We start from the raw sequence: 22626 nt of genomic DNA, 5'->3' as shown, positions 1-22626 counted from the left end.
GAGAGACTGGGTGATGGGGGAAGTAGTAGTGGTAATGGTAACGCTTTTATAAGTTAAGGAAGCTACACATCAAAGAGCAGAAACATTATCGCCACGTGCACGCACAACGAGAAAATAAGTAAGTTTTTCTGTGTCCTTCCACCACCTGCACTATTCCCCTGCCGTGACGATCAAAAGCGGTGAAATCTGACACCCAACCTATCTATAATCTTACTAATTGACTTCACATAACTCGCATAATGTAATGGCCTCTTTATTTATTCGTTTGAGCGTGCATCCAATCCACTATCGCAACGCGTCGCCCACAACGCTTTAGACGGCGGAAAGTCAGAAAACCAAGCTGCGTTACTGACAGTTTATCGACGGTTATGCAAAACTACTGCAGGTTTAGGCTGTTTAACGCTTATTATGTTAATACTATTGTACTGGTGATTTAATTTGAATAGACACTGATGGTTTTAGCGAATAGAAATATAGATAAAGGCACTGAGAAGTGTAAAGAACTAGACCAATCATTTTGTTGTCCGCAATATCATTTAAATTATTCTAACTCTCACTGCAATATTTTGTTAATCTCTCTTATTTGCAACACAACCATTCCGACATATATTTCATTGTTCTACAGTCACCTCCAGACACTGTACTTGCCTGAACTAACAAATATATTCTGCTTTTATCCTCTTGTTTTTTGCAAATAGTTATATGGACTCCAGAAATTTACCTTTTAGCTTTATGAATTGTTGCATGTTACATTGAAAGAGTTAGATTGAGAAGACATACCAGTCAAAGGATTAATTAGCTAACAGTAACTTTGATTTCCTATCTTGTCATTGCGTATTGGTACGTGCACACGTTCAGGGTTCATAGTGGCAGCCTGCGTGTTTTTCCTCAGCTATGCGATCTGCGGTGTTCCGTGACTGTGGCGACACTGAGACGCGTTCAGCCCCGAGAAACATGCAGACGTGGCAGTCACGGTGGGATGCGTGCGTGTGCCTTATCTCCGTGTTGTAAGTTGAAGGTAACGTAGTGATTTGTACACAATATCGAGTTATCGGAGAAGAGAGACATGGCGTGAAAGAATGGATGCTTGGAGGTCTTACTGGTAACTTTTGGTCTTTAAAGAAAACAGTTATGTTATGCATTATGCGGGACTTTTCCATTTACAAACAGTAATGGTGCCAATATCCATGAGGAAAGTACTACGATTTCTTATGAACAAACCAAATATATTTTAAGTTCAATTCCGTACATTCAATGCCGCTGATTCTTTCGCTTATATTTTTCTCTTCCTCTTTTGCCTCTTAGTCAGGAGTGAAGCTCTCTGTGCGTGCTTCACGGGAGGAGTAAGTAGGCGGTGGGACAGCAGCCTCGGGGATGGAGAAACAAGACCTCTCCTGACAGACAGATGGAGACCTGAGGGGCGGTCGTCAGTTAACTTTCACGGCTTAGGAAGATATAGACGTACACGATGGACAGACAGACAGGGAGACACACGGACAGCAAGCGAAGCGAGAATTACCAAAAAATGTGTGAAAGATAGACACGTTCCAAGGGCAGATTAGGCTCAAAACGTGCGGCAGTGACTGGCAGGACGACGCACTTCTTGCATGACACCGCTATGTCACAAGAGGAGAGAACTGTTTGGAGAACGTAGGAGTCTGTATTCTGAAACTCTCTATCTGCTTCTGTCTTTCCATCTTCCTATGAATTGACCTTATTTAAGAAAAAGGTTTCAAGACGTTTATCCCTTTCTTTTAGCTAATTCTCCTGCATGGGGCCTGGCAACAAAGTGGGCTTTTATTTTTATGCTTTATGCTCCATTTGGCAAGTCTTCCCTCTTACATAAAAATAAATGTTTCGTCGTGTAATCGCGGCTCTTTTTTATATGATGTAGTTGAAATTACTAAGATTTTCAAGGATGTTTTCACGATTCTAATAGTTTGACATGAAACCTGTACTATTAATAAGGAAATGAGAACATGAGGAATCATCTACGTGGTCTTTGAATTATAGTCCTAATGAAAAGAGAAATTCCTTAAGAAAACTCTCGTAGAAGATTTACCATTTGTGAACTGTCAGTAAGATGATTCTAACCCCTTCAATACTGAGACGCATTTTTGCCATGATTTTTGGGTGTGATTAGACGATTTTATTTGCATTAGGAAGGGTGTGTGGAGGTCGGAAGATTGATGGCCAGAGTCTTTGCTGTTCTAATCTCAGCAGGAGTTTCTGAATCTGTATAAAATCGCTGAATAGTAAACAGAATGACTATGAAAACATGGGATGGTACTGAATGGGTTAAGGAATGGAATAGCAATGTAGTTTTATAACGCTGAAATATGTGCAAGATATGTATAATGAAGTAGATGTATGACCTTCACTGAATATAACTTGCTATATAAAAAGAGCGAAAAAATAAACGAATCTCATTAAGTGTCGCTAAGGAGACAAACACAAAAACTGGCGAGTCAAGGTTGAAAAGTCATGATACCGCTCACAGATCACACGCAGAAGAAAATTCCCGAGAAAAGATCAAGTCTGGAAAACATTACTGAGGAATATTATAGAGAGATCCTAAAAGTGATGAGAGCTGAACATAAACACCAAGAACGAAAACAAGAGAAGAGGAAAAAAAAAGAACAATAAACACACAAAAATGGTAAAGATAACATGTTGAAAATGGAAAAATGCAAGCGTGAAGTGAACATAAACACACGAAAGACGAAAATGAAAATAGGATTAAAAAAAAGCAAGATAAATTGTACAAGAAAGGCACGCAAGAATTTTTTTTAATATAATACATGAAAATAGAACCGAACACGAATGATAGACACCGAAAGAAGAAACGAAATTAAACAATTCCAAAAGAAACAAAAGGAGCAAGGAGGATAAGAAAAAAAGTAGAACAAGAATAGGAAGAGAAACTAAGAACACTGAAAAAAAAACATGAAAAAGCAAAATAAAAAAAAGCAATTACAACATAATCAAAAACATTCCTGTCATTATAAAGCTAACATAGATAAGTCAACCTGAGGAACAACAAACAGCAGCGGCCCCAAGAGAAGTCCAGCAGTACTCACCCTCCCTGGCAGAAGGCGTCATCTTTGCCGCCGCGCCCATGATGGCAGCGATGGAGAAGTCGGTGGCGCGCGCCTTCAGTAGCCCAGCCTCCTCCACCACACTCATCCCGCGGGCGTGTGTGCGTGGGCGGTGGCGCGCGATGGGCGTGGGTGGGTTGGGTGGAGCGGGTGAGGTGGATTGGATAGTGAGAGAAATGTTTGGGTTGGGACAGGGAGTGGTAGTGGTGGTGAAGGTGGTGCAAGTGGATGGAGGTACAGAAACACAGACAATACGCGCGTATGCACACACACACACACACACACACACACACACACACACACACACACGCACACGCGCACGCACTCACACACACACGCACACAGAAAAATGAGTCACTGGTATTTCACTCCATTGTCAGGACTAATGGTAGATCTCTCTCTCTCTCTCTCTCTCTCTCTCTCTCTCTCTCTCTCTCTCTCTCTCTCTCTCTCTCTCTCTCTCTCTCTCTCTCTCTCTCTCTCTCTCTCTCTCTCTCTCTCTCTCTCTCTCTCTCTCTGTGTCGTGAATATGTCTTTTAGGAAGAGAAAAGGAAAAGTAAGGAAAGGATGGAGGAGGAGGAGGAGGAGGAAAAGGAGGAGGAAGAGGAGTAGGAAGTAGGAAGGGCACTCAGAGGTGAGGGCAAGTCTTCATTGCTTGCCTTCTTTCCCTCAGTCGAGTTTCAGCCTCCACCTCTCTTCCCCACTCACCCACTCTCTCTCCCTCTTTCTCTCCCTCTCGCCCGCGCCGCCTCCTGCTGGTGGTGGCCCGCGTGAGTGCAGGGCGTCAGTGTGCCAGCGAGGGAGTCATGCCGCGGACACACTCAGTTCTCACACTTTTCATCTTCATAATTCACTTGGTAATTCACTTTGGTTTGTTTTATTCATGTGAGAAATTTTGGTATTTTCTTTCTCAACTTCATTCATCACTCAGAGTCTCTTTTTTGCCTCATGTTTCTCTTTTTTTTTTCTTTCTTATCTCTTTCTCTCTTTTCAGAATGTTTTCACTCAATCACTGACTCACTCGCTCACTCACCTGCTGTGGGGGAGCAGATTATCATATCTCTGCTCCTCCCCACGTCTCTTTCTCCGCGTCCTCGATCAGTCTCTGCTAATACTTATTAATGTATTTGGCCAGGCGTTATCCAGCAGCCTAATGGAGGCGAGCAGACAGCCTCCGTGTGCCTCGTAAAGCAGACTTAAGTCCAGCGCGGCACGATAGGACAGAATTACAAGAGAGTAACTTTGTTTTCGTAAGGTAATTTCGTGAGGTAATTGCCTTTATTATAACTCGGCTTCTGTAAGAAAATTAAGCATATAATAACTCGTATTTTATGTTGTAATTAGGATTATTTTAACTCAAGATTTATGACATAATTAGTGATCGCGGGACACGCCATCGCCCGCCGCGCCTCACCCTCGCGGCGCAGCGGTCACGGAGCTGTGGTGGCCGGCGGCTGCCTCATCCCTCCTTCCCAGCCCTCCGCACCCTCCCCACGATACCAAAAATCCCCCCCCCTCCTCCTCCTCCTCCTCCTCCTCCTCCTCCTCCCTTGCTCTGATCCAGACTCAACTAGATCCACGCCAGGAATAAGATCCATCAAACATCGCAAGTATCGTTTCTTCTGACCATCCTTCTTCACCACCACCACCACCACCACCACCACCACCACCGCTGCCATCGCTCGAGATAATTCCTGCAGCAGGTGCGAACGTATAATATTCTGTAATTAACGTCCGGCTAATAGATAGTAATTAGAGGTTCGTCAGTCGGGTGGGTTATGGAAGAGACAGCGGCGTGACCTCGTTTGACCAGGGACGCGCTTGTCACCTAATTGAGTCCCCTGGGGCCGGCGCGGAGCAGGAACGGAGGGGTAGGGTAATGGGGTCCGGGGGTGGCTGGGTGTTGGCTGCGCGTCGCTCCAAAGAAAATGGGACCAGATTTACTGCTAGCGTGATTTCAGTGACGTGATTTTTTTATTAACTTATTTCATTCTCTCTCTCTCTCTCTCTCTCTCTCTCTCTCTCTCTCTCTCTCTCTCTCTCTCTCTCTCTCTCTCTCTCTCTTTCTCGGTAACCCTCCCCAGGTGGCAGGCGACAGGAGGAGGCGTGAGGTGAAGCAGGAAGAAGGACTAACAAACGTGAACCTTTATCAAACTAGTTAGTAATACCTCCCTCCACTACACCCTCCCTTCATTTCATCCTTTCTCCCCCTCCCTCTATTTCTTCCCACTCCTCCCTCACTGCACAACTTCCCATCACAACAAGCATGTCAACTCCTTCAGCCGCCAAAGAGCAGCGAAGTGGCATCAGCATCGGTAGCAGCGTCAGTGGTTCCCTAACGTGTTCAAATCGACAGTTTATCCACCAAACAATGACCGCTACCCGCCCATCCCCCGCCCTTCCCGCCCCTTCTGACAAACTGCGACCATTTCTCAGCCGTAGACGATGCCCTCCCCGCCCGCCCGCAAGCCTGTCAAAGTGTGTCTAAGCTCCCGCGGCTACAGCAAACTTCGGTGTGTTTAACTGCTGTGTTTGTGTCTGTGTGTGTTGAGGTGTTGAGGGAGTGGGAAGGGACTGCAGGGTGTCTGAGTTAGGAAGGAGGAGTGCTTCTATAGTTCGAGATAAGGAGATGGAGGCCAGATGAGAGGTGAAGGAGGAGGTGGAAGAGGAAAAAGGAGATCTAGAAGAATTAAGTAGAGTTAGAATAATGGGTAAAGAAGCAGGCAAAATGTATAGACTGTTTTAGAGAGAGAGAGAGAGAGAGAGAGAGAGAGAGAGAGAGAGAGAGAGGGGGTGAGTCACAGTAATCCTATAATCCCCCTAACAAACGTGATATAACTTCTCGCTGATGTATTGATTGTAAGCGTGTGTGTCTCTCCATCCACTATTAACTGTGTGTGTGTGTGTGTGTGTGTGTGTGTGTGTGTGTGTGTGTGTGTGTGTGTGTGTGTGTGTGTGTGTGTGTGTGTGTCTACTCTAAGGCGCCAATGGGAAAAGTTTATGAAGCAATGGGTGAATTTAATCGACCCTAGATAATGAAACGTAGGTAATGGCAGGAATAAATCTGCCAGAAATTTTAGTAGTAGTAGTAGTAGTAGTAGTAGTAGTAGTAGTAGTAGTAGTAGTAGTAGTAGCAGTGTCTGTGTTGTTGTTTTTCAAGTATATAAGCAAGTTAGTATAAGTCTGTATGATTTTCTTGTGTGTGTACAATGATGGATTGAAAGATTATTTGAGTGATTGACTGACTGACTGATAGATAAAACGAGTCACAGCACCGGGGTCATGTGGCGCCGAACGGTTGAAGAGAAAAGACTAATAAGACGCAGGAGGACAAATGAAGGACGAAAAGAGATAAAAGTGATGGGAAAAAATCGGTAATAAAAATCTAAGAAATGTGTGTGAAAAATTCTAGAGTACAAATTCCCTCCACTCTCTCTCTCCCCTTCCATCCTTCCTCAGCGACTTCCCATTATTATCTCCCGTTTTCTACGATATCGTCATGGTTTTCATTACCCGGGGAGACTATTTTGACGAAGCTGTTTGTGCCTCCTTCCCTTCTCTCCTTCCCTCCTTCCCTCCTTCCCTCCTTCCGTGCTTCCCTCTTTCTTCCTCCAAATATCCTACATCCTTCTACCATTTTTGTTATCATTTCCTCTGTTCCTCTCATTCTGTTTCTTTATTTCTCCTTCCCTTTCTTTCTACACTATCTATCTATTCACTCTTATTCTCTTGTTCTTTTCCTTCTTCATTTTCTTCCCTTGATTCTTTCCTGGTCATCATCTACTATTATCTATCTCATTTTCTTACTTTCTTTCAGTTCCTTTACTTTAGCACTGCTCTTTTCTCTCTCTTTCTTATCTTACTATCCCTCCCATCATTCTTTCGTTCTTCAGATCCTTAATTTCTTTGTTTATCTTTTTATTATAATTTTTCATTCTCACGTTGCCTTTTTTTCTCTTTCTCGCTCTTCTACGCCCTCCTGTCTTTCCTTCCTTCTTTGTGTTCACTTTTCAATTTTCTAGTACTATATATGCGTCTTTTTCCTGTTTGTTTTCACTTTTCCTGCTCTTATTTCGTTTCTTTCTCTTTTATTTAGCGTGTTTCCATTTCCGTCACAAATTTACGTCTTTCTGCGTTTGATTTTTCTATTTTCTACCTTTCTTTTAGCGTATTTCTGTCTTTTTCATGTTTTCCTTTTTTTTCTGCATCTCCTTTCATTCTGTCTCATCCTCTCCTCTCTCTCTTAACCGCTTCGACATCAGCGTGCTTGTTCTGCGTGAAAGAAAGAGGAGGAGGAGGTGGTGGTGGTGGTGGTGGTGGTGGTGGTGTTGGTGGTGGAGGAGGAGGAGCTAAGATGGTGATGGATTCCCCCCACGTGCTATCCGAGGGAAGGTTGATAATGGGATACGAACGTGGGTGGTTGGTAAAGCGGTCCAGACACACCTGACGAACCCACACACACACACACACACAGAGAGAGAGAGAGAGAGAGAGAGAGAGAGAGAGAGAGAGAGGGGGAGTTGTGAGTTTTGATGAATTTTTAGTTACATTTTAAATTCTTTTCTTTGTTGTTCTTGTTAATGATGGTGATGATGATGATGTTTTTGTTGTTGTTGTTGTTGCTGTTGTTTATCTTCTTTTTATCCTTCTCCTCCTCCTCCTCTCCTCCTCCTCCTCCTCCTCTTCTTCGTTGTTGTTGTTTCTGTTTTCGTTGTTGTTGTTGTTGTTGTTCTTCTTCTTCATATTGATCATCTTCCTTTTATCCTTCTCCTTCTCTTTCTCTTCCTCCTTCTCTTTCTCCTCCATCTCCTCCTCCTTCACCTTTCTCCTTTTCCTCCTTCTCCTCCTCCTCCTCCTCCTCCTCCTCCTCCTCCTCCTCCTCCTCCTCCTCCTCCTCGTCTATTCGACAAAGGAAAGACTTCAATGCAAACGCTACTAATTTTTGCGTATTTTTCTCACTTTATCCTTTCTTTCTTCTTCATTTACTTCTTTTACTGTGCGCATTTTCCACATCTTCTTCCTTTCTCCTCCACCTCCATTCTCTTTCCTGCTCATCTTGCATATTTTCTACATTTCTTCCTCCTCCTCCTTCGCTGCTTCTCACGTATTTCCCACACCATCCTTTTCTTTATTCCTCCTTTCTTTCCTCCTCTTTCTCACATTTTCCCAAGTCATTCTTCCTTTTCACTTTTCCCTTTCCTGTCACCCTAGCGTTCCTTCCCATCCTCCTTTACTCCCTCGCACATATTTCCCACATCATCCTTCCCTTCTTAAGTCCTTCCTCCTCTTCTGCTCATCCTCCATCGTTTTCCTCTTCCTTTCTCTCGCCTCGTCACCGTTGCCCGTCTGCTGGCCCGTCCCACTCCTCTCCCTCCCTCCTGTTCTCTACCCTTAAGATATATTTTTCCCCCAGCATGCCCTCCCCTGCCGCTCCTCTGTCCCGCGTTTATCATGACTTACGGCCTAATAAGTCTGCGAAATAATTGCTGCTTTGTATAGACGCAACAATGAAGTGAGGAGGCTGGAGCGCGGGAGAGAGAAAGAGGAAGAGGAGACGCAGTGGTGAGTTCTCGCAGACCTTCTCCTCTTGCTTTTCCTCTTCCTAGCTCCGTTACTTGGACTGATGGAAGACTTCGCTCATTTGAAGTAGAGTAGAGGCCATATTACGATACGCTCTTGTAAAATTGGACGCTAAAATATGTGTATGTGTGAGACGCAGACCACCATCGCTGATTTGGAACTGGTGGTGGTGGTGGTAGTGGTGAGTGTGAGTGTAGGTGCCTCCTTCATCTATTCTTTCTACTTCGTTCTTAATTTCTTCGTTCTTGTCTCGTACTTCCTTCTTCTCACGTGTTGATTTTCCTTTTTTGCTGGTTCTTGGGTTACAGCAGTGGTGTTTGTGTTGGTGGTGGTGGTTGTGTTGATGGTGGTGGTGTTAGTGGTGTTTAAGGAAGAAATAAGATGGAAAATTAAAAAGGATATTTGTTTTCGCATATGGATGGGTAGGTCGATGGTGAGTTTGTGGAGTGACTGACTGAGTGAATTGAAAACTATTACCATCATCGCTACAGGAATTTGTAAACAGAATTGCCATGATGCCGCAAACATCTCGCAGGAATAACTGAATGAACTGACTCAACGCTAAAACTACAATTGAAGTCATGTGATATACTGAGGTACTCAAATCAAGTTAAATAACACTTACTCGTCCAAACCTTAATGATGGAAAATATAGAGAATTAACTCAGATTTCCTTCGCACTTGGAAATTTTCATGTGTGGAATTAATTAAACAAATAAAAAGAATAAACAGATTCTTAGAACGTGGCGGTAAGATACTTATCACTAAACCCTCCAATATTTCATCGTTATTGCCCTAACTCTCTTTAATGGAAGTTGTTAACGTTTTCAAGGGAGCGTTCACGATTCTATATAGTTTCCAGTGCTTCTTCACCATCCATTAGAGAAACGTCTAGAAAAACGCGCATAATCTTCTATAACCCTTTTGAAAATGGATTTTATGACCCTCACAAATGTCTAAGAATATTGGTTTAAGTCTTATCACGTATGGACTGCGCATTGAGGTTACACAGATGTGCGGCAGATGATTGACTCGGAACATTCAAAACGGCAAGATGAGGCGCGAGAGTTACTGCTTCCCTGTGGATTTCAAAGCTCAATGTTCTTTTCAAAATCGCAGAACATTAAAAGCGTGAAATGGGACGGCTACGATTGCACTAAGTCAGCGTGAGAGGTAGTGAGGCGGCGCTGTCAGGAGGCTTAGTCAGGAGGGTGTAGGAAGCCAGGGTAGAGGGAGAAGACAAGGGGGAGAGGGGAGGAGGATAATTCTCGGTGAGGGAGAGAAAAAACTGATGAAATAAGGGGAAGTTGTTGTTAGTTTTAAAAATCAATAGCCCGTGTTTTATGGAGATTAGAAACAACTTTAAACGGCATCATAGAATTATTAAATCAATCCCCGTGTTCCTGTTCCTTCTCCCTTCCCTTCCCTTCCCTTCCTTCCCTCCCTCCCTTCCTCTCCCACGTCATTACTTCACCCTCCTCACTTCCCATACACAAAGCTGCTGTTCCTCGCCCTCCTCTCTTTCCTCTCCTCATCGTTCTCTTCTAACACCACCACCACCACCACCACCACCACCTCCTCCTCCTCCTCCTCCTCCTCCTCCTCCTCCTCCTCCTCCTCCTCCTCCTCCTCCTCTCTTCTTCCTCTTCACACTACTTTTCCTCCTCTTTTTCCTCCTCCTTATCTCTTTATCCATCTGTTCCTCTCACCCATTCACTTACTACTACTACTACTACTACTACTACTACTACTACTACTACTACTACTACTACTACTACTACTACACCCTTCTCATTCTCCTTAAGCCAATCAGAAATCTCCCCACCTCTCTCTTAGTACGTAATGCACCGCGCACTTTCCTTCCTTCATGTCTGCACTCCCCCTCTCGCTCTCTCGCTCTCCACCTAATCCCGTACAACTTAACTTTTGCATCCCTGAGTCGCCAGTCACCTCTGCCACCAAGACACCTCGATCGCAGCACCTTCATCCCGGCACCGCTTTGTTTACTGAGACCCGACAGTGGAGTGTGCTACAAGTGACTGGGCCAGAGAGAGGGAGAAGGAGAGGGACAGGTGAGAGAAGGTCATTACGTGGAGCGCCCCTCGAAGACGACCCTCGGAGCTGCTCTAATCCTCCATTTTACTTCGGATGGAAGGTCTGATCCCCTTCCTACTTGATATAGGGAATTGGATCGTCGACTGAGTGTGAGGAGGCTCAAGTCTCTACTACACTCCCTTCTAACTCCTCCCTCCCTCCCTCCTTCCCTTCCTCTCTCTGTCTCTCCTTCCGTCATTCTTTTCCCTCGGGCGTGAAGAAGATGGAGATAATGCCACTCACTCACAGCTCCTCTCACCAAGTTGTGGAGAAAATCTGACGTGGAAATATAGTAAATAGATAAATATAATTGGTGATATTTTTTTAAGGGGAGTCAGGGAGGGCGGGGTCTGTCACTGTGCCCTCATTTGTGGGACGCCCTTAAAAAAAGTTGAATTCAGTCAATTAGTGAGTCAATCAATCTTATTAACTTTTAGGATTGTTTTTATTTCCATTCTTGTGTGTGTGTGTGTGTGTGTGTGTGTGTGTGTGTGTGTGTGTGTGTGTGTGTGTGTGTGTGTGTGTGTGTCACTACAGTGTATATAAGAATGCAGAGGATAGTGTGAATATGCTCGCTATAATTTGATGGTGAATGGAACAGTAACGCCGTGATATTGAGGGGTGGGGCAAGTAATGGTGCTAGTGATGGTGGTGGTGGTAGTGGTGGTGGTGGTGACGGAAGTTGGGTAAATGAGGCAGGTGTGAGGAGACGAGGATTTGACATGCTGTACTTCTGAGAGAGAAAATGACAAAAAAAAAAAGAAAAAGGAAGACAAGAAGCAGGAGGAAGAAGAGGAGGAGGCTGAGAAGGCAGATTCACGTCACGCAATGTTTAGGAGTGGGGGCGTGAAAAATACCTTGTCCTCCTCCTCCTCCTCCTCCTCCTCCTCCAGTGTCCGATGCGTGAGGTCTCGTCTGACTCGAAGCGATTACTTGGGTCCTTTGTCTGCCTCGCGTCTCCGAAACCCAGATTAGGGACCCGCTCTATGTGGCCACCCCGGGGATTACTAAGCGGCGCGGTGCCCTGGCGGTGGTGCCCCTGGTGGTGGTGGTGGTCGAGGTGACAGGACATTTAAACAGCCTCCTTGAAAAGACGCCTTGAGAAGAGTATCAGGTGAAGAGGTTTGTTTGCAGGTGAAAGACAAGAGCCATGTCACTGCTGCTGGAGCGTGAAGAGCTGAAGGAAATCACCAAACTAGAGACAATGAGGGAAGTAAAAGAGGACAAACAACCTTGTAAAGAGCAAATGATCTATTGTTATTTGTTCTATGTAGGTTGAAGTGGTGAGGAAGGTGGGGGAAAAAATGAAGATAGGAGAAAAAGAGGAAGAAGGGATAAGGAGGAACACTGAGAAAGCAAGTGGGAAGAAAGATGGATAAAAATTAGAGAGAGAGAGAGAGAGAGAGAGAGAGATTAAAAGACAGTGAGTTACAAGAGTTAGTATGAGTTGGCAAGGGAGTGAGTGAGTGCATGAGGCGTAGTAGGTAAGAGGTAGCCAGCAAGGGAAGGCAGGGAGGACGGAGGGTGGCAGGGGTGAAGCTTGCCTGTGATTGGTGGCTTAGAGTGTCACTTGGTCCGGCATGGCTGCGAACAAGGTCAGAAGAAGATTTATACCAGACTTGACCAATAACTCACCACCACCACCACCACCACTACCACTACCACTACCACTACCACTACTGCTACTGCTACTGCTACTGCTACTGCTACTACTAAAACCAACACTAGTACAATCTCCGCAATAGACAGTATATGTTGCGCCACTGAAAGGAGAGAGAGAGAGAGAGAGAGAGAGAGAGAGAGAGAGAGAGAGACTTTAGTACTAAGCTATACTTTGTTATAGAACACACACACTCTCTCTCTCTCTCTCTCTCTCTCTCTCTCTCTCTCTCTCTCTCTCTCTCTCTCTCTCTCTCTCTCTCAAGTGTACCATAAAGTAAGGGATATTTTATTTGTTATTGTTGCTTTTATACTTTCCTTTCTTGCGTCTTTCATTGATTATTCTCCTTCCCTTCTCCACTTCTTGTATATTCGTGTACCTTTATGTATGTTTATTATGTACGACTTTACGTGTTCATGTACGTATTTGTCTGGCTATGTGTACGTGTATACAGTTCACCCTATAACTGTCTTGACTTATGAGAGAGAGAGAGAGAGAGAGAGAGAGAGAGAGACTTCTTGTGCCATTTGAGAAACTTTTGGACAATACTTTCGGTCAATATCAAAATGGTTGTGTTGCATTGACAGAAAGAATAAAGTCTCTCTCTCTCTCTCTCTCTCTCTCTCTCTCTCTCACACACACACACACACACACAAAGGGGCCGATGGTGAGAAATGCTTCGTTCGGAAAATAAGTATTGGATGTATTCAGTGCATTAATAATAAGACAGTCCACCGCCACCACCACCACCACCACTACTACTACCATCACTACCAGTCCCGCCGCGCCCTCCTTAATGCAAGCCCCTGTTTATCGCACCGCAGCCCGTAACGCCTCAACCCACTAATCGGCCGCCCTGTATATCACACGCGGTTTGCATCAAGTGCGTCTGTGAGCGTAACGAATGGGGGTGAGACGAGCTTTCACCGCCTTCCCTCCCTGTGTGTCTTGTGTGTGCTGTGTGCTGGTGGTCTCTCTCTCTCTCTCTCTCTCTCTCTCTCTCTCTCTCTCTCTCTCTCTCGGCGATTCATGCAAGTGGAATTTTCATTTTTGATTTTTGGTAACGGAGAACGAAGAGAGAGAGAGAGAGAGAGAGAGAGAGAGAGAGAGTAGAGGGTGGGAGGAAGGGAGAGAGAGAGAGGCTTTCACACATGAACGACTCACAAAAAAACTTATAATATATATGTGTGTGTGTGTGTGTGTGTGTGTGTGTGTGTGTGTGTGTGTGTTTCTGCGCGCGCACGCATAATATGTACTGGCAAAGCTTGATAATACCTAATTTTCCCAATCACCCTTCCCTCCATACCCATCCACTAACCCACACTCCCTTCTCCCCCCCATCCCGTTCCACGCTAACCATACCGTATCCCGCACCCTGTCCACTCACACACACACACACACACACACACACACACACACACACACAGGGACTTACAAAGCAATTCCCAGTCACAGATTACCCCTCTCTACCCTCCCTATCTTTCCCTCTGCCCCCTGTACTGTCCAACCCTCCCTTTTTTCCAACCCCCTGTCCCCCCTACACCCGTATACCACAACCTTACCCTGCCACGACCCTCTCCCGCCCCTCCCCGCCCCTCTCCGCCCCTTGACACATCCCCTCCCCCCTTCCCTCATTCCATCATCGGGGGACACACCACATAAGCTGATATATGCTGATGAGGAAACGTTATGAAATAGAGAGGCGAGGGACAGCTGCCCCATACGAGCTGAGCAAACACAGATGCCACACACACACACACACACACACACACACACACACACACACACACACACACACACACACACACACACACACACACACGCCCTCCTGTCACGCCACAATGGGATGCCACCGTAATCTGACGTCAATCTGATGTATGGTGAGCGTGATCTGTGCCTGACTGACTGCCCGGCCACACTGACTGACTCATTGGCTGGCTGGCTGGTTAACTCCCGCCCCGGCTCACTGACTGACTGACTGACTGACTGAGGGAATTGATATATAGATGGATGAATGGACTAATAGATCATTGCTCCCATGTATCGGGGAGATGGATAAGTGGTGGTGTGATGGAATAGACGGATGAATAGATGTGCCTTCGGGTGTCTATGAATCACGTTTAGCGGCGGAATATGGATGGATAACTACCTGTGTGGAAGAATAGTAAAGCCTGAGTGACTGGAAGAGTGGTTGGTCGTGATTCCGGTGAGAAACTGTTACTGACTGACCGGCTGACATCTCTGAGCGGTTGACTGACTGTCCTGCTTGCTGTGTGACCGAGTGTGAGTGATAGTTTAACAGGCTCCTTCTCAGAGTGGCTTAGTGATTGATTGGCTGGCTGACTGATTGACTGGCTGACTGATTGATGCTTGTGCTTTGCCGTGATGCTTGAACGGATTCAGATGCCTTTAAGAAACCAAACACCCAAGACTTATTTTTCCGTCCTTTCCTTGCCTCCTCAGTGATTAAATGTTTGTGTGTTCTTTTCTCATGTACTGTTCTCTCTCTCTCTCTCTCTCTCTCTCTCTCTCTCTCTCTCTCTCTCTCTCTCTCTCTCTCTCTCTCTCTGTCCTCCTCTTGGTTTAATTTTTCTCTTTCCTCCTGTTTTTCCTTTCTTTTCAAATTTCTCGTTTTTACTTCCTCCATTTCGTCCCAGCCTCATCTCCTCCTCCTCCTCCTCCTCCTCCTCCTCCTCGCCACCACCACCACCACCATCACCATCGTCACCACCGCCGCCGCTCTCCGCTATACACATGTAATAATAATAATAATGATAATAATAATAATAATAATAATAATAATAATAATAATAATAATATCCTTTTTTCTTCTTCAGTTTTCTTCATGCGTACATTCGTTAACTTTTTACATTCCTCATCCCACGTCCTCTCTTTTCTTTCCTTTCAGTTACGTGTGTGTGTGTGTGTGTGTGTGTGTGTGTGTGTGTGTGTGTGTGTGTGTGTGTGTGTGTGTGTGTGTGTGTGTGTGTGTAAATAACCCCCTTGTGGTCGTATACTTATCGTCAACACTGTGGATGCGGTAATGGACGCCAATGAATTGATTTACGCTAATAACGGGGTGATGATGGCCTTGTCTTGACTCCAAACGTCGAATTAGCCGTCGATGTATGCGGCGAGGTGAGCCAGGAATACCTCGCCCCTTGCTGCTCGCCCCTCACCTCTCCCTCCACCTCCACCACCACCACCGCCGCCACGCAAACACGGCTCGCTGTTCTCCGCGCTGCCCCCGACGTTTAATTGAAAGCGAGGTTAAGTTGATTACATGATTCCAGTCTTGAAGAATGGTCTGGTGGTGGTGGTGGTGGTGGTGGTGGTGGTGGTGGTAAGGGTGGTGGTGGTGTTAACGTTTGCGGTGATGATGGTGTATGTTGCATCCTGTTTGGTGTGTCCATTTATTTATTTATTTTGTATCTGTTATATCTATCAGTGTGTGTATCTATCAGTCTCTCTCTTTGTCTGTCTGTGTGTGTCTCTCTAGTGTCTGGCTGCATATCGCCACCTGCATCTCGGTGCGTGGTGATGACGGCTGTGTGAGGGCGCCGTATTTCACTTCGTTACCGGAAAGGATTGGTGACGGATGGGTGATCTGTTCTCGTGACGCGCTTTTTATTTTTACTTTTTTTCTTAACAGCATCAAAGTATCATTATATTTAGAAGGGTATATGTTTTCTCTCTCTCTCTCTCTCTCTCTCTCTCTCTCTCTCTCTCTCTCTCTCTCTCTCTCTCTCTCTCTTCACATAATCTCCCACTTTCAATGTGATATATTTCTAGAGTCAAGCTTTACTTTGCGTGATTAAGCCCCGTTACTCGCTCCCATGAACTCTGGATGCATGAAATTTGTAATGCATTCGTTTAAAACAAGCAGCGAAAAATAACTATGTTCGGGGAAAGTCAATAATTACGTCCGGCGATTGTGAGGAAAAAAAAATCCGCGAGTCGCTATTTGAGTTTCCTTGTTGAGGCGAGGAGCGAAGGGGGTGGGAGAGAGAGAGAGAGAGAGAGAGAGAGAGAGAGAGAGAGAGAGAGAGAGAAGCACATAGTTGGCAGTGTATTTATCGTGTCGTATCTTCTTTCCTTCCTTCCCTCTTCCCCTCACTCCGTACAACTTTCTTTCTTTTCTTGTCTTTCTCTCCCTCATTCTCTCTCTCTCTCTATCTCTCTCCCCTCTTTACCTCCCCTTTGAATGTTTCTTTTCCCTCCTTCCCTCGTTCCCTCCTCCTTTCCACACCTTCTCTTCTCTCCTTCTTTCCACGCTCTTCCCTTCTCCTTTCCGCACTTCATTTCTTGTCTTTCATCTTGGTTCTCCTTCTTCCCTCCCTCCCTTTCTCCTTCTCTTCTCCCTTATCTACTTTAATTTCCTCATTCTTTACGTAATATTTTCTTACCTCTTCCTCTCCCGGTGATGAAAGCTGAGCAGTAGCCGTCACCAACACCACTAGTCACCACTACCACTACTGTCACCACCACTGTCACCACCATCACTATCACCACCACCTCTGCATCGTGTTACCTCGCTACACCTCCCGCAGAAACTTATATTCCCTTTTAGTTTATGAATACGCGAGTGGGAATGATACACACACACATACATACACACAGACAGGTAGATAAACAGTAAGGGAGTGTGACAAGGTAACGTGATGCATGGATGGAAATAGATAGACAGACTGACGGATGGACTGTCTTACTCCTTCCTAACTTTATCTTCTACTACCAAGCTGATGTAATTTTTTGTCCTTTCCGTATTTGAGTTCAAGAATTATACAGGAATAGACATTTAGACAGAGACAGACAGACAGACTGACGGACAGACAAACAGGTGGACAAGTCTTCTAAATTTCATCTCCTTACGAATTATTTTTCTTTTACATCACTTTGAAAATCGTAAAGTGAGTAGCTGTTTGTTCTTTACGTGTGTGTGTGTGTGTGTGTGTGTGTGTGTGTGTGTGTGTGTGCGCCTCAGATCCATCAGCACTATGTAACACTCGCCTATGCTATATTTTCCCCCGACGTCGTATATCACAGGGAACGGATGTAGGTTAAAATTTATGGAGACGAAGGGGCGCCAGTACTTGTCCCTGCGGTGGTGAAGCGCGAGCGAGATGTCAGAAGGTTCATGAACCCTTTGAAAACTTTCTTAACGCCCCTACATCACACACACACACACACACACACACAGCTACTCTCTCTCTCTCTCTCTCTCTCTCTCTCTCTCTCTCTCTCTCTCTCTCTGGTTAAAGTAAGTGTAAATACGTATAGACTTTGAATAAATGAAGAGCACTGGATCCATTTTGTGTGATTCTCTCTCTCTCTCTCTCTCTCTCTCTCTCTCTCTCTCTCTCTCTCTCTCTCTCTCTAGTTGAAGTAATCTTTGTTGTTATGAAAAGATAATAATAATAATAATAATAATAATAATAATAATAATAATAATAATAATAGAAAATGAGAAGTATAATGAGAGACTCAAAGTGAAGGAAGATAAAATAAAAGGGAGAAGCAGATGATAATGATAATAATGACAGTGAAAACAGTAAACACCTAACTCACCACCACCACCACCACCACCACCACCACCACCACCACCACCACCAACGACAACAACACCATCATCAACAACAACAACAACAACAACAACAATAACACGACGTAAATTTCAAGACAATCTAATCCACTATTTCCTTTCTTTAATTTTTGCATTTTTTTTCTTTGCCACAAGTACAAATGTTTTTACTCTATCTATCTGTCACTATCGATCGTCATGCTGTCTGTTTCTCATATCTATCACTCATTTCATCCTCCTCATGTATTGTCTCTTTCTATCATCATGTTGCCTGTTTCTCATATCTCTTCCTGTTATCTATCTCCTCACGTTTCTATTCCAGTCGTTATCAGCGTTCCTGGTTGACGGGCGAACAGGAAAGCAACAGTCAGAAATATTGACACGCTAAGAATATTAAGGAAATAACTGACAGCAACGGCGATGATGATGGTGGTGATGTGAAATTAAGTTGTGTTTTTCCTTCTGGTTCTCCTTTGTTCTTTTTGACTTTATTTCTCTACTTTTCGTTTTGTTTATTGATTTCATTGACTTGTGTGTTTATATTGCCTTTTATAAACCGGTTTCCCTGACAAGCTGAATAAAGGACAAACGTTTTTCTTTTATTTTCCTATCTATTACTATTCTTCTGTCTACTACAACTATTTTTTTTTTCACAATCCATTCATCACTATTCTCATTTGATTGTATTTCTATTTGTTTGTCCCTTGTTAACGGCGTTGCTTTTCTCGGCACACCTGGTCACTAAACTGCAGTTCTTATTATTTTTTTTCTTAGCTGTGTTGGCGACTTTGCTTACACCCACCCAATCCATTATTACACGAGTACTGATACATTATTCAAACTACAATTTTTGCTTCCGCCTCCGTTCACTGCTCATGGGTTTACTGCGTGTTCCCAATGGCAAGTCCGCTCAGGGAACATGCGAGCCACATCCCTCCCCTGCGATGACTTACACTCACAACCACACCTTGCCAGCTGTCACCATTCCTACCGCCACCATCGCCACCATCAACACCAAGCACCAATTCTCACTATCACCAGCAACTTTTTTCCATCTTCACTTTCTCACTATCACCATTAATATAATCACCCCCTCAGCACTCCACCATCACCACAAACTCCCCCTGAGCCCCGCCACTCCCCCTCTCCTCATGGCCCCACCACGAAGATAAATAAATAAATCGGCGTTCATCGATCACATTATTGTAAGGATGAATTGCTGCCGCCATTTTCCCGTCTGGCCAATAAATGCGCTTAATAACTTCACCTCAGCACACAAGCGTGACCACTCCGCCCCGTAACAGTGTGGAGGGCCCTCAATGGCACGCTGTTTATCTTCCATTCAGACCAGAGAGAGAGAGAGAGAGAGAGAGAGAGAGAGAGAGAGAGAGCAACCCCTAGAACCTTTACTGGTAATCCGATTCTTTCTTCCAATTTTGCGAGAGGGAGAAATGTAGCTTGTTTGTTTGTTTGCGTGTGTGTGTGTGTGTGTGTGTGTGTGTGTGTGTGTGTGTGTGTGTGTGTGTGTGTGTGTGTGTGTGTGTGTGTGTGTATTTTCTGCTTTACTATTTTCCTTATTTATTATTTTCAATTCTTAGTTATGTTAAAAGAAAAATTGGAACAATGTTAATTTCCGTATATGATCCATTCCCAGTATTTTAATGTAGTTAATATTACAAATTAAAAAAGTAAAATAAAGCAGCAGAGGAAATTGTTTTATATCACTGAAATTGATTTATACGGAAAAGAAAAAATGGGATGAAAAAAAAAAAAGGATAAAGATAAATAAATCACTCTTGTTTTTGTTTCTTAAAGTTATTGTTGGCGTTATTTATTTACAAGCCAGCCGTTCCTTGTGTGGCGGCGACGCGACTTTCGAGGTGCGGGGAAAGTCTCCTCCGTGGGACCATTACAGTGACGCATTACTTGCTGCCTTTCGCTGTTACATTTTACGTTGTCACATCTATCATTTTATTACACTATCGTGCCTCCTTCCCTCCCCAGCAGCGAGGGACGTGAGAGGCGTTAGACAACACTGCGCCGACTTATGACTTGCCTTGTGCTGAACTCTCGCATTATTATTGATTCACAAGGTATTAAAGTCACGGAAATGTGTAACGCCTTCGTGGAGTATTGAGAGGATAGCTTATTGTCTCCATGTATTATTCAATCCTATCCCCGAACCAACACGGCTGCGTAGTGGTGGCTTATTATCTGGCAACCCATTCACCCGTTTTCTAACTTGAGTACGAATCCTAGTGATTGGCCTCCTCTAGCTCCACCCAGCCTTGAAGAGAACCGGTCACCAATACCTGGGAAAATTAGAAAAGGCGGGAAAGGATACAGGAAATTCTACTCCTTATGAAACCTGAAATTTTGGGGACGCTACCTGCCCTCCGCTAAGCTACACGTGTATGCCGCGTAGAGGATGAGAAGGATTGGGAATAGGTAAAAGTGCAGGTGAAAAAGGAGATGAAGAAAGAAGAGGAATAAAGGAAAAAGAACGATAGGGGATGGAAGATGAGAAATAGGAGAAGTAGGAGGAAAAAAAAGTAATAGGAGATGGAGAAAGAAAAATAGGAGGAGGATTAAGAGATAAAAGAGGAGGAAAAGGAGAAGTGGAGAAAGAGAGAAAAAAGAAGGAAAGAACGTTTGTTATTCCTGGTCAAAGTAGGCAACTAAAAATCACTTCCCCAACAAAGCTGAAGAAAATCTAACCATGGCCTGTATACGTAGAGAAGATGACCCAAATGTAGCCGTAACCTGTGCGTTATATATGGTCTGTGTGACGAGACCTGTGTGTTGCGTGGCTGCCATGATGTTGTGACCTACGAAGGGTGTAGTGATCTGCCGAGACTGAGACCCAGTTCCACAGTTCTTTCGTAAGCTTCCGAAGCAAAACTCTTCCTATTTCGGTAAGAGACAGAGAATGGAAGACTAAATTTTGTTGGTTAGCTAGCAAACGAACTAATCTTGAGCATTGACCTGTCCTTCAGATTATTGGTGAAGTGAGTCGCCACACTTAAAAGTCTTGCAAGTGAAAATGAGTAACGATGCGAAGGTTTTTAACAGCGTGTACACTCACAATTTCAGTTATTTTCCTTTGTACTGGTTTATTTTCTTTATTGTGAGCCATTCCTCCCTGCTGTCGATAGTGACAAAGACGAAGGAGGCGGAGGAGGGAGAGATGGAAAAGCAGAATGTACAAGAGAATAAAGAGGAAATGGATGAACGCCAGAGGGAAGAACAGGAGAAGCGGAAGCAAGGAAGAAGAGGAGGAGGAGGAGGAGGAGGAAGAGGAGGAGGAAGAAGAAGAAGGGATGGAGAAGCAGGATGAACAAGAGAATAGGGCGGAAATGGTGAAATAGCAAATGGAAGAACAGAAGGAGAAGCAGAAAAGAGGAGCAGGAATTGAAGGGAATAAGAATGGACGGCGTTCATGTTACAGGTTGTGGCGGGGGTTGTAAATATTTGACACCGCGGTGATTGTGTTTGTAAGGCTGTCAGGAATCAAGCACACACACACACACACACACACACACACACACACACACACACACACACACACACACACACACACACACACCGCGTAGTGTAGTGGTTAGCACGCTCGACTCACAATCGAGAGGATCGGATTCGAGTCCCGGGGCGGCGAGGTAAATGGGCAAGCCTCTTAATGTGTGGCCCTTGTTCACCTAGCAGTAAATAGGTACGGGATGTAACTCGAGGTGTTGTGGCCTCGCTTTCCCGGTGTGTGGAGTGTGGTGTGGTCTCAGTCCTACCGGAGATCGGTCTATGGGCTCTGAACTCGCCCCCGTAATGGGGAAGACTGGCTGGGTGACCAGCAGGCGACCGAGGTGAATTACACACACACACACACACACACACACACACACACACACACACACACACACACACACACACACACACACACACACACACACACACACACACACACACACACACACACACTTGATTATTTTGCTTTTGAAGGGAACAAAGAGGTGAAGAGGAATATATCAGAATTCTCTCTCTCTCTCTCTCTCTCTCTCTCTCTCTCTCTCTCTCTCTCTCTCTCTCTCTCTCTCTCTCTCTCTCTCTCTCTCTCTCTCTCGCTCTCGCTCTCTTGCCATACATTCATCACAAGGTTCTTTTACTCAGAGCTAAACGCGGGATTTCAATATTATTACCGACCATCTATCATAGACACGAGGGGAAGGAAAGCAGGAAAGAAGGGACGGAGGGAGGGAGGCTGAGGGAAGGCGAGGGTGCAAAACGTGTTGAGGGGACGAAGGGAGGCAAGGGGTTGAGGGAAGGGAGAGGTGAAGGCTTGCAGGAAGGAAGGAAAGAAGGAAAGCAGTGTGTTGTTTTTGCTTTGCTTGTAAATGGCGGCAAAAAGAAAAGGAAAAATAAAGATAGGTATGTATTTATATCCTTCTTGTTTCTTGTTACCATGCATTATCCCACACACACACACACACACACACACACACACACACACACACACACACACACACACACACACACACACACACACACACACACACACACACACACACACACACACACACACACACACACACACACACACACACACACACACACACACACAC

The 22626-nt window shown here is 44.8% G+C and overlaps 1 protein-coding gene and 1 long non-coding RNA gene across 4 annotated transcripts in view; both read right to left on the bottom strand.

Annotated features, from left to right (window-relative positions):
- LOC123503675 (T-box transcription factor TBX20-like) overlaps nucleotides 1–3566 on the bottom strand; it is a 130407-nt gene extending 126841 nt beyond the window's left edge. For both annotated transcript variants that reach the window (XM_045253634.1, XM_045253635.1), the window contains exon 1: nucleotides 3081–3566. In XM_045253634.1, the coding sequence (XP_045109569.1) occupies nucleotides 3081–3186 (106 nt within the window). In that variant the 5' untranslated portion in view covers nucleotides 3187–3566. The remainder of the gene's footprint in view (nucleotides 1–3080) is intronic.
- A 447-nt stretch (nucleotides 3567–4013) lies between these two features.
- Nucleotides 4014–22626, bottom strand: part of LOC123503674 — a 30729-nt gene continuing 12116 nt past the window's right edge. For both annotated transcript variants that reach the window (XR_006674577.1, XR_006674578.1), the window contains exon 2: nucleotides 4014–4393. This is a non-coding gene — a long non-coding RNA (uncharacterized LOC123503674). The remainder of the gene's footprint in view (nucleotides 4394–22626) is intronic.

This window comes from Portunus trituberculatus, chromosome 14 (genome assembly GCF_017591435.1).
Source record: "Portunus trituberculatus isolate SZX2019 chromosome 14, ASM1759143v1, whole genome shotgun sequence".
NCBI classification, from domain to species: domain Eukaryota; kingdom Metazoa; phylum Arthropoda; class Malacostraca; order Decapoda; family Portunidae; genus Portunus; species Portunus trituberculatus.
The sequence above is the reverse complement of the archived record's forward strand: the minus strand, read 5'-3'. Positions and strand labels throughout refer to the sequence as shown.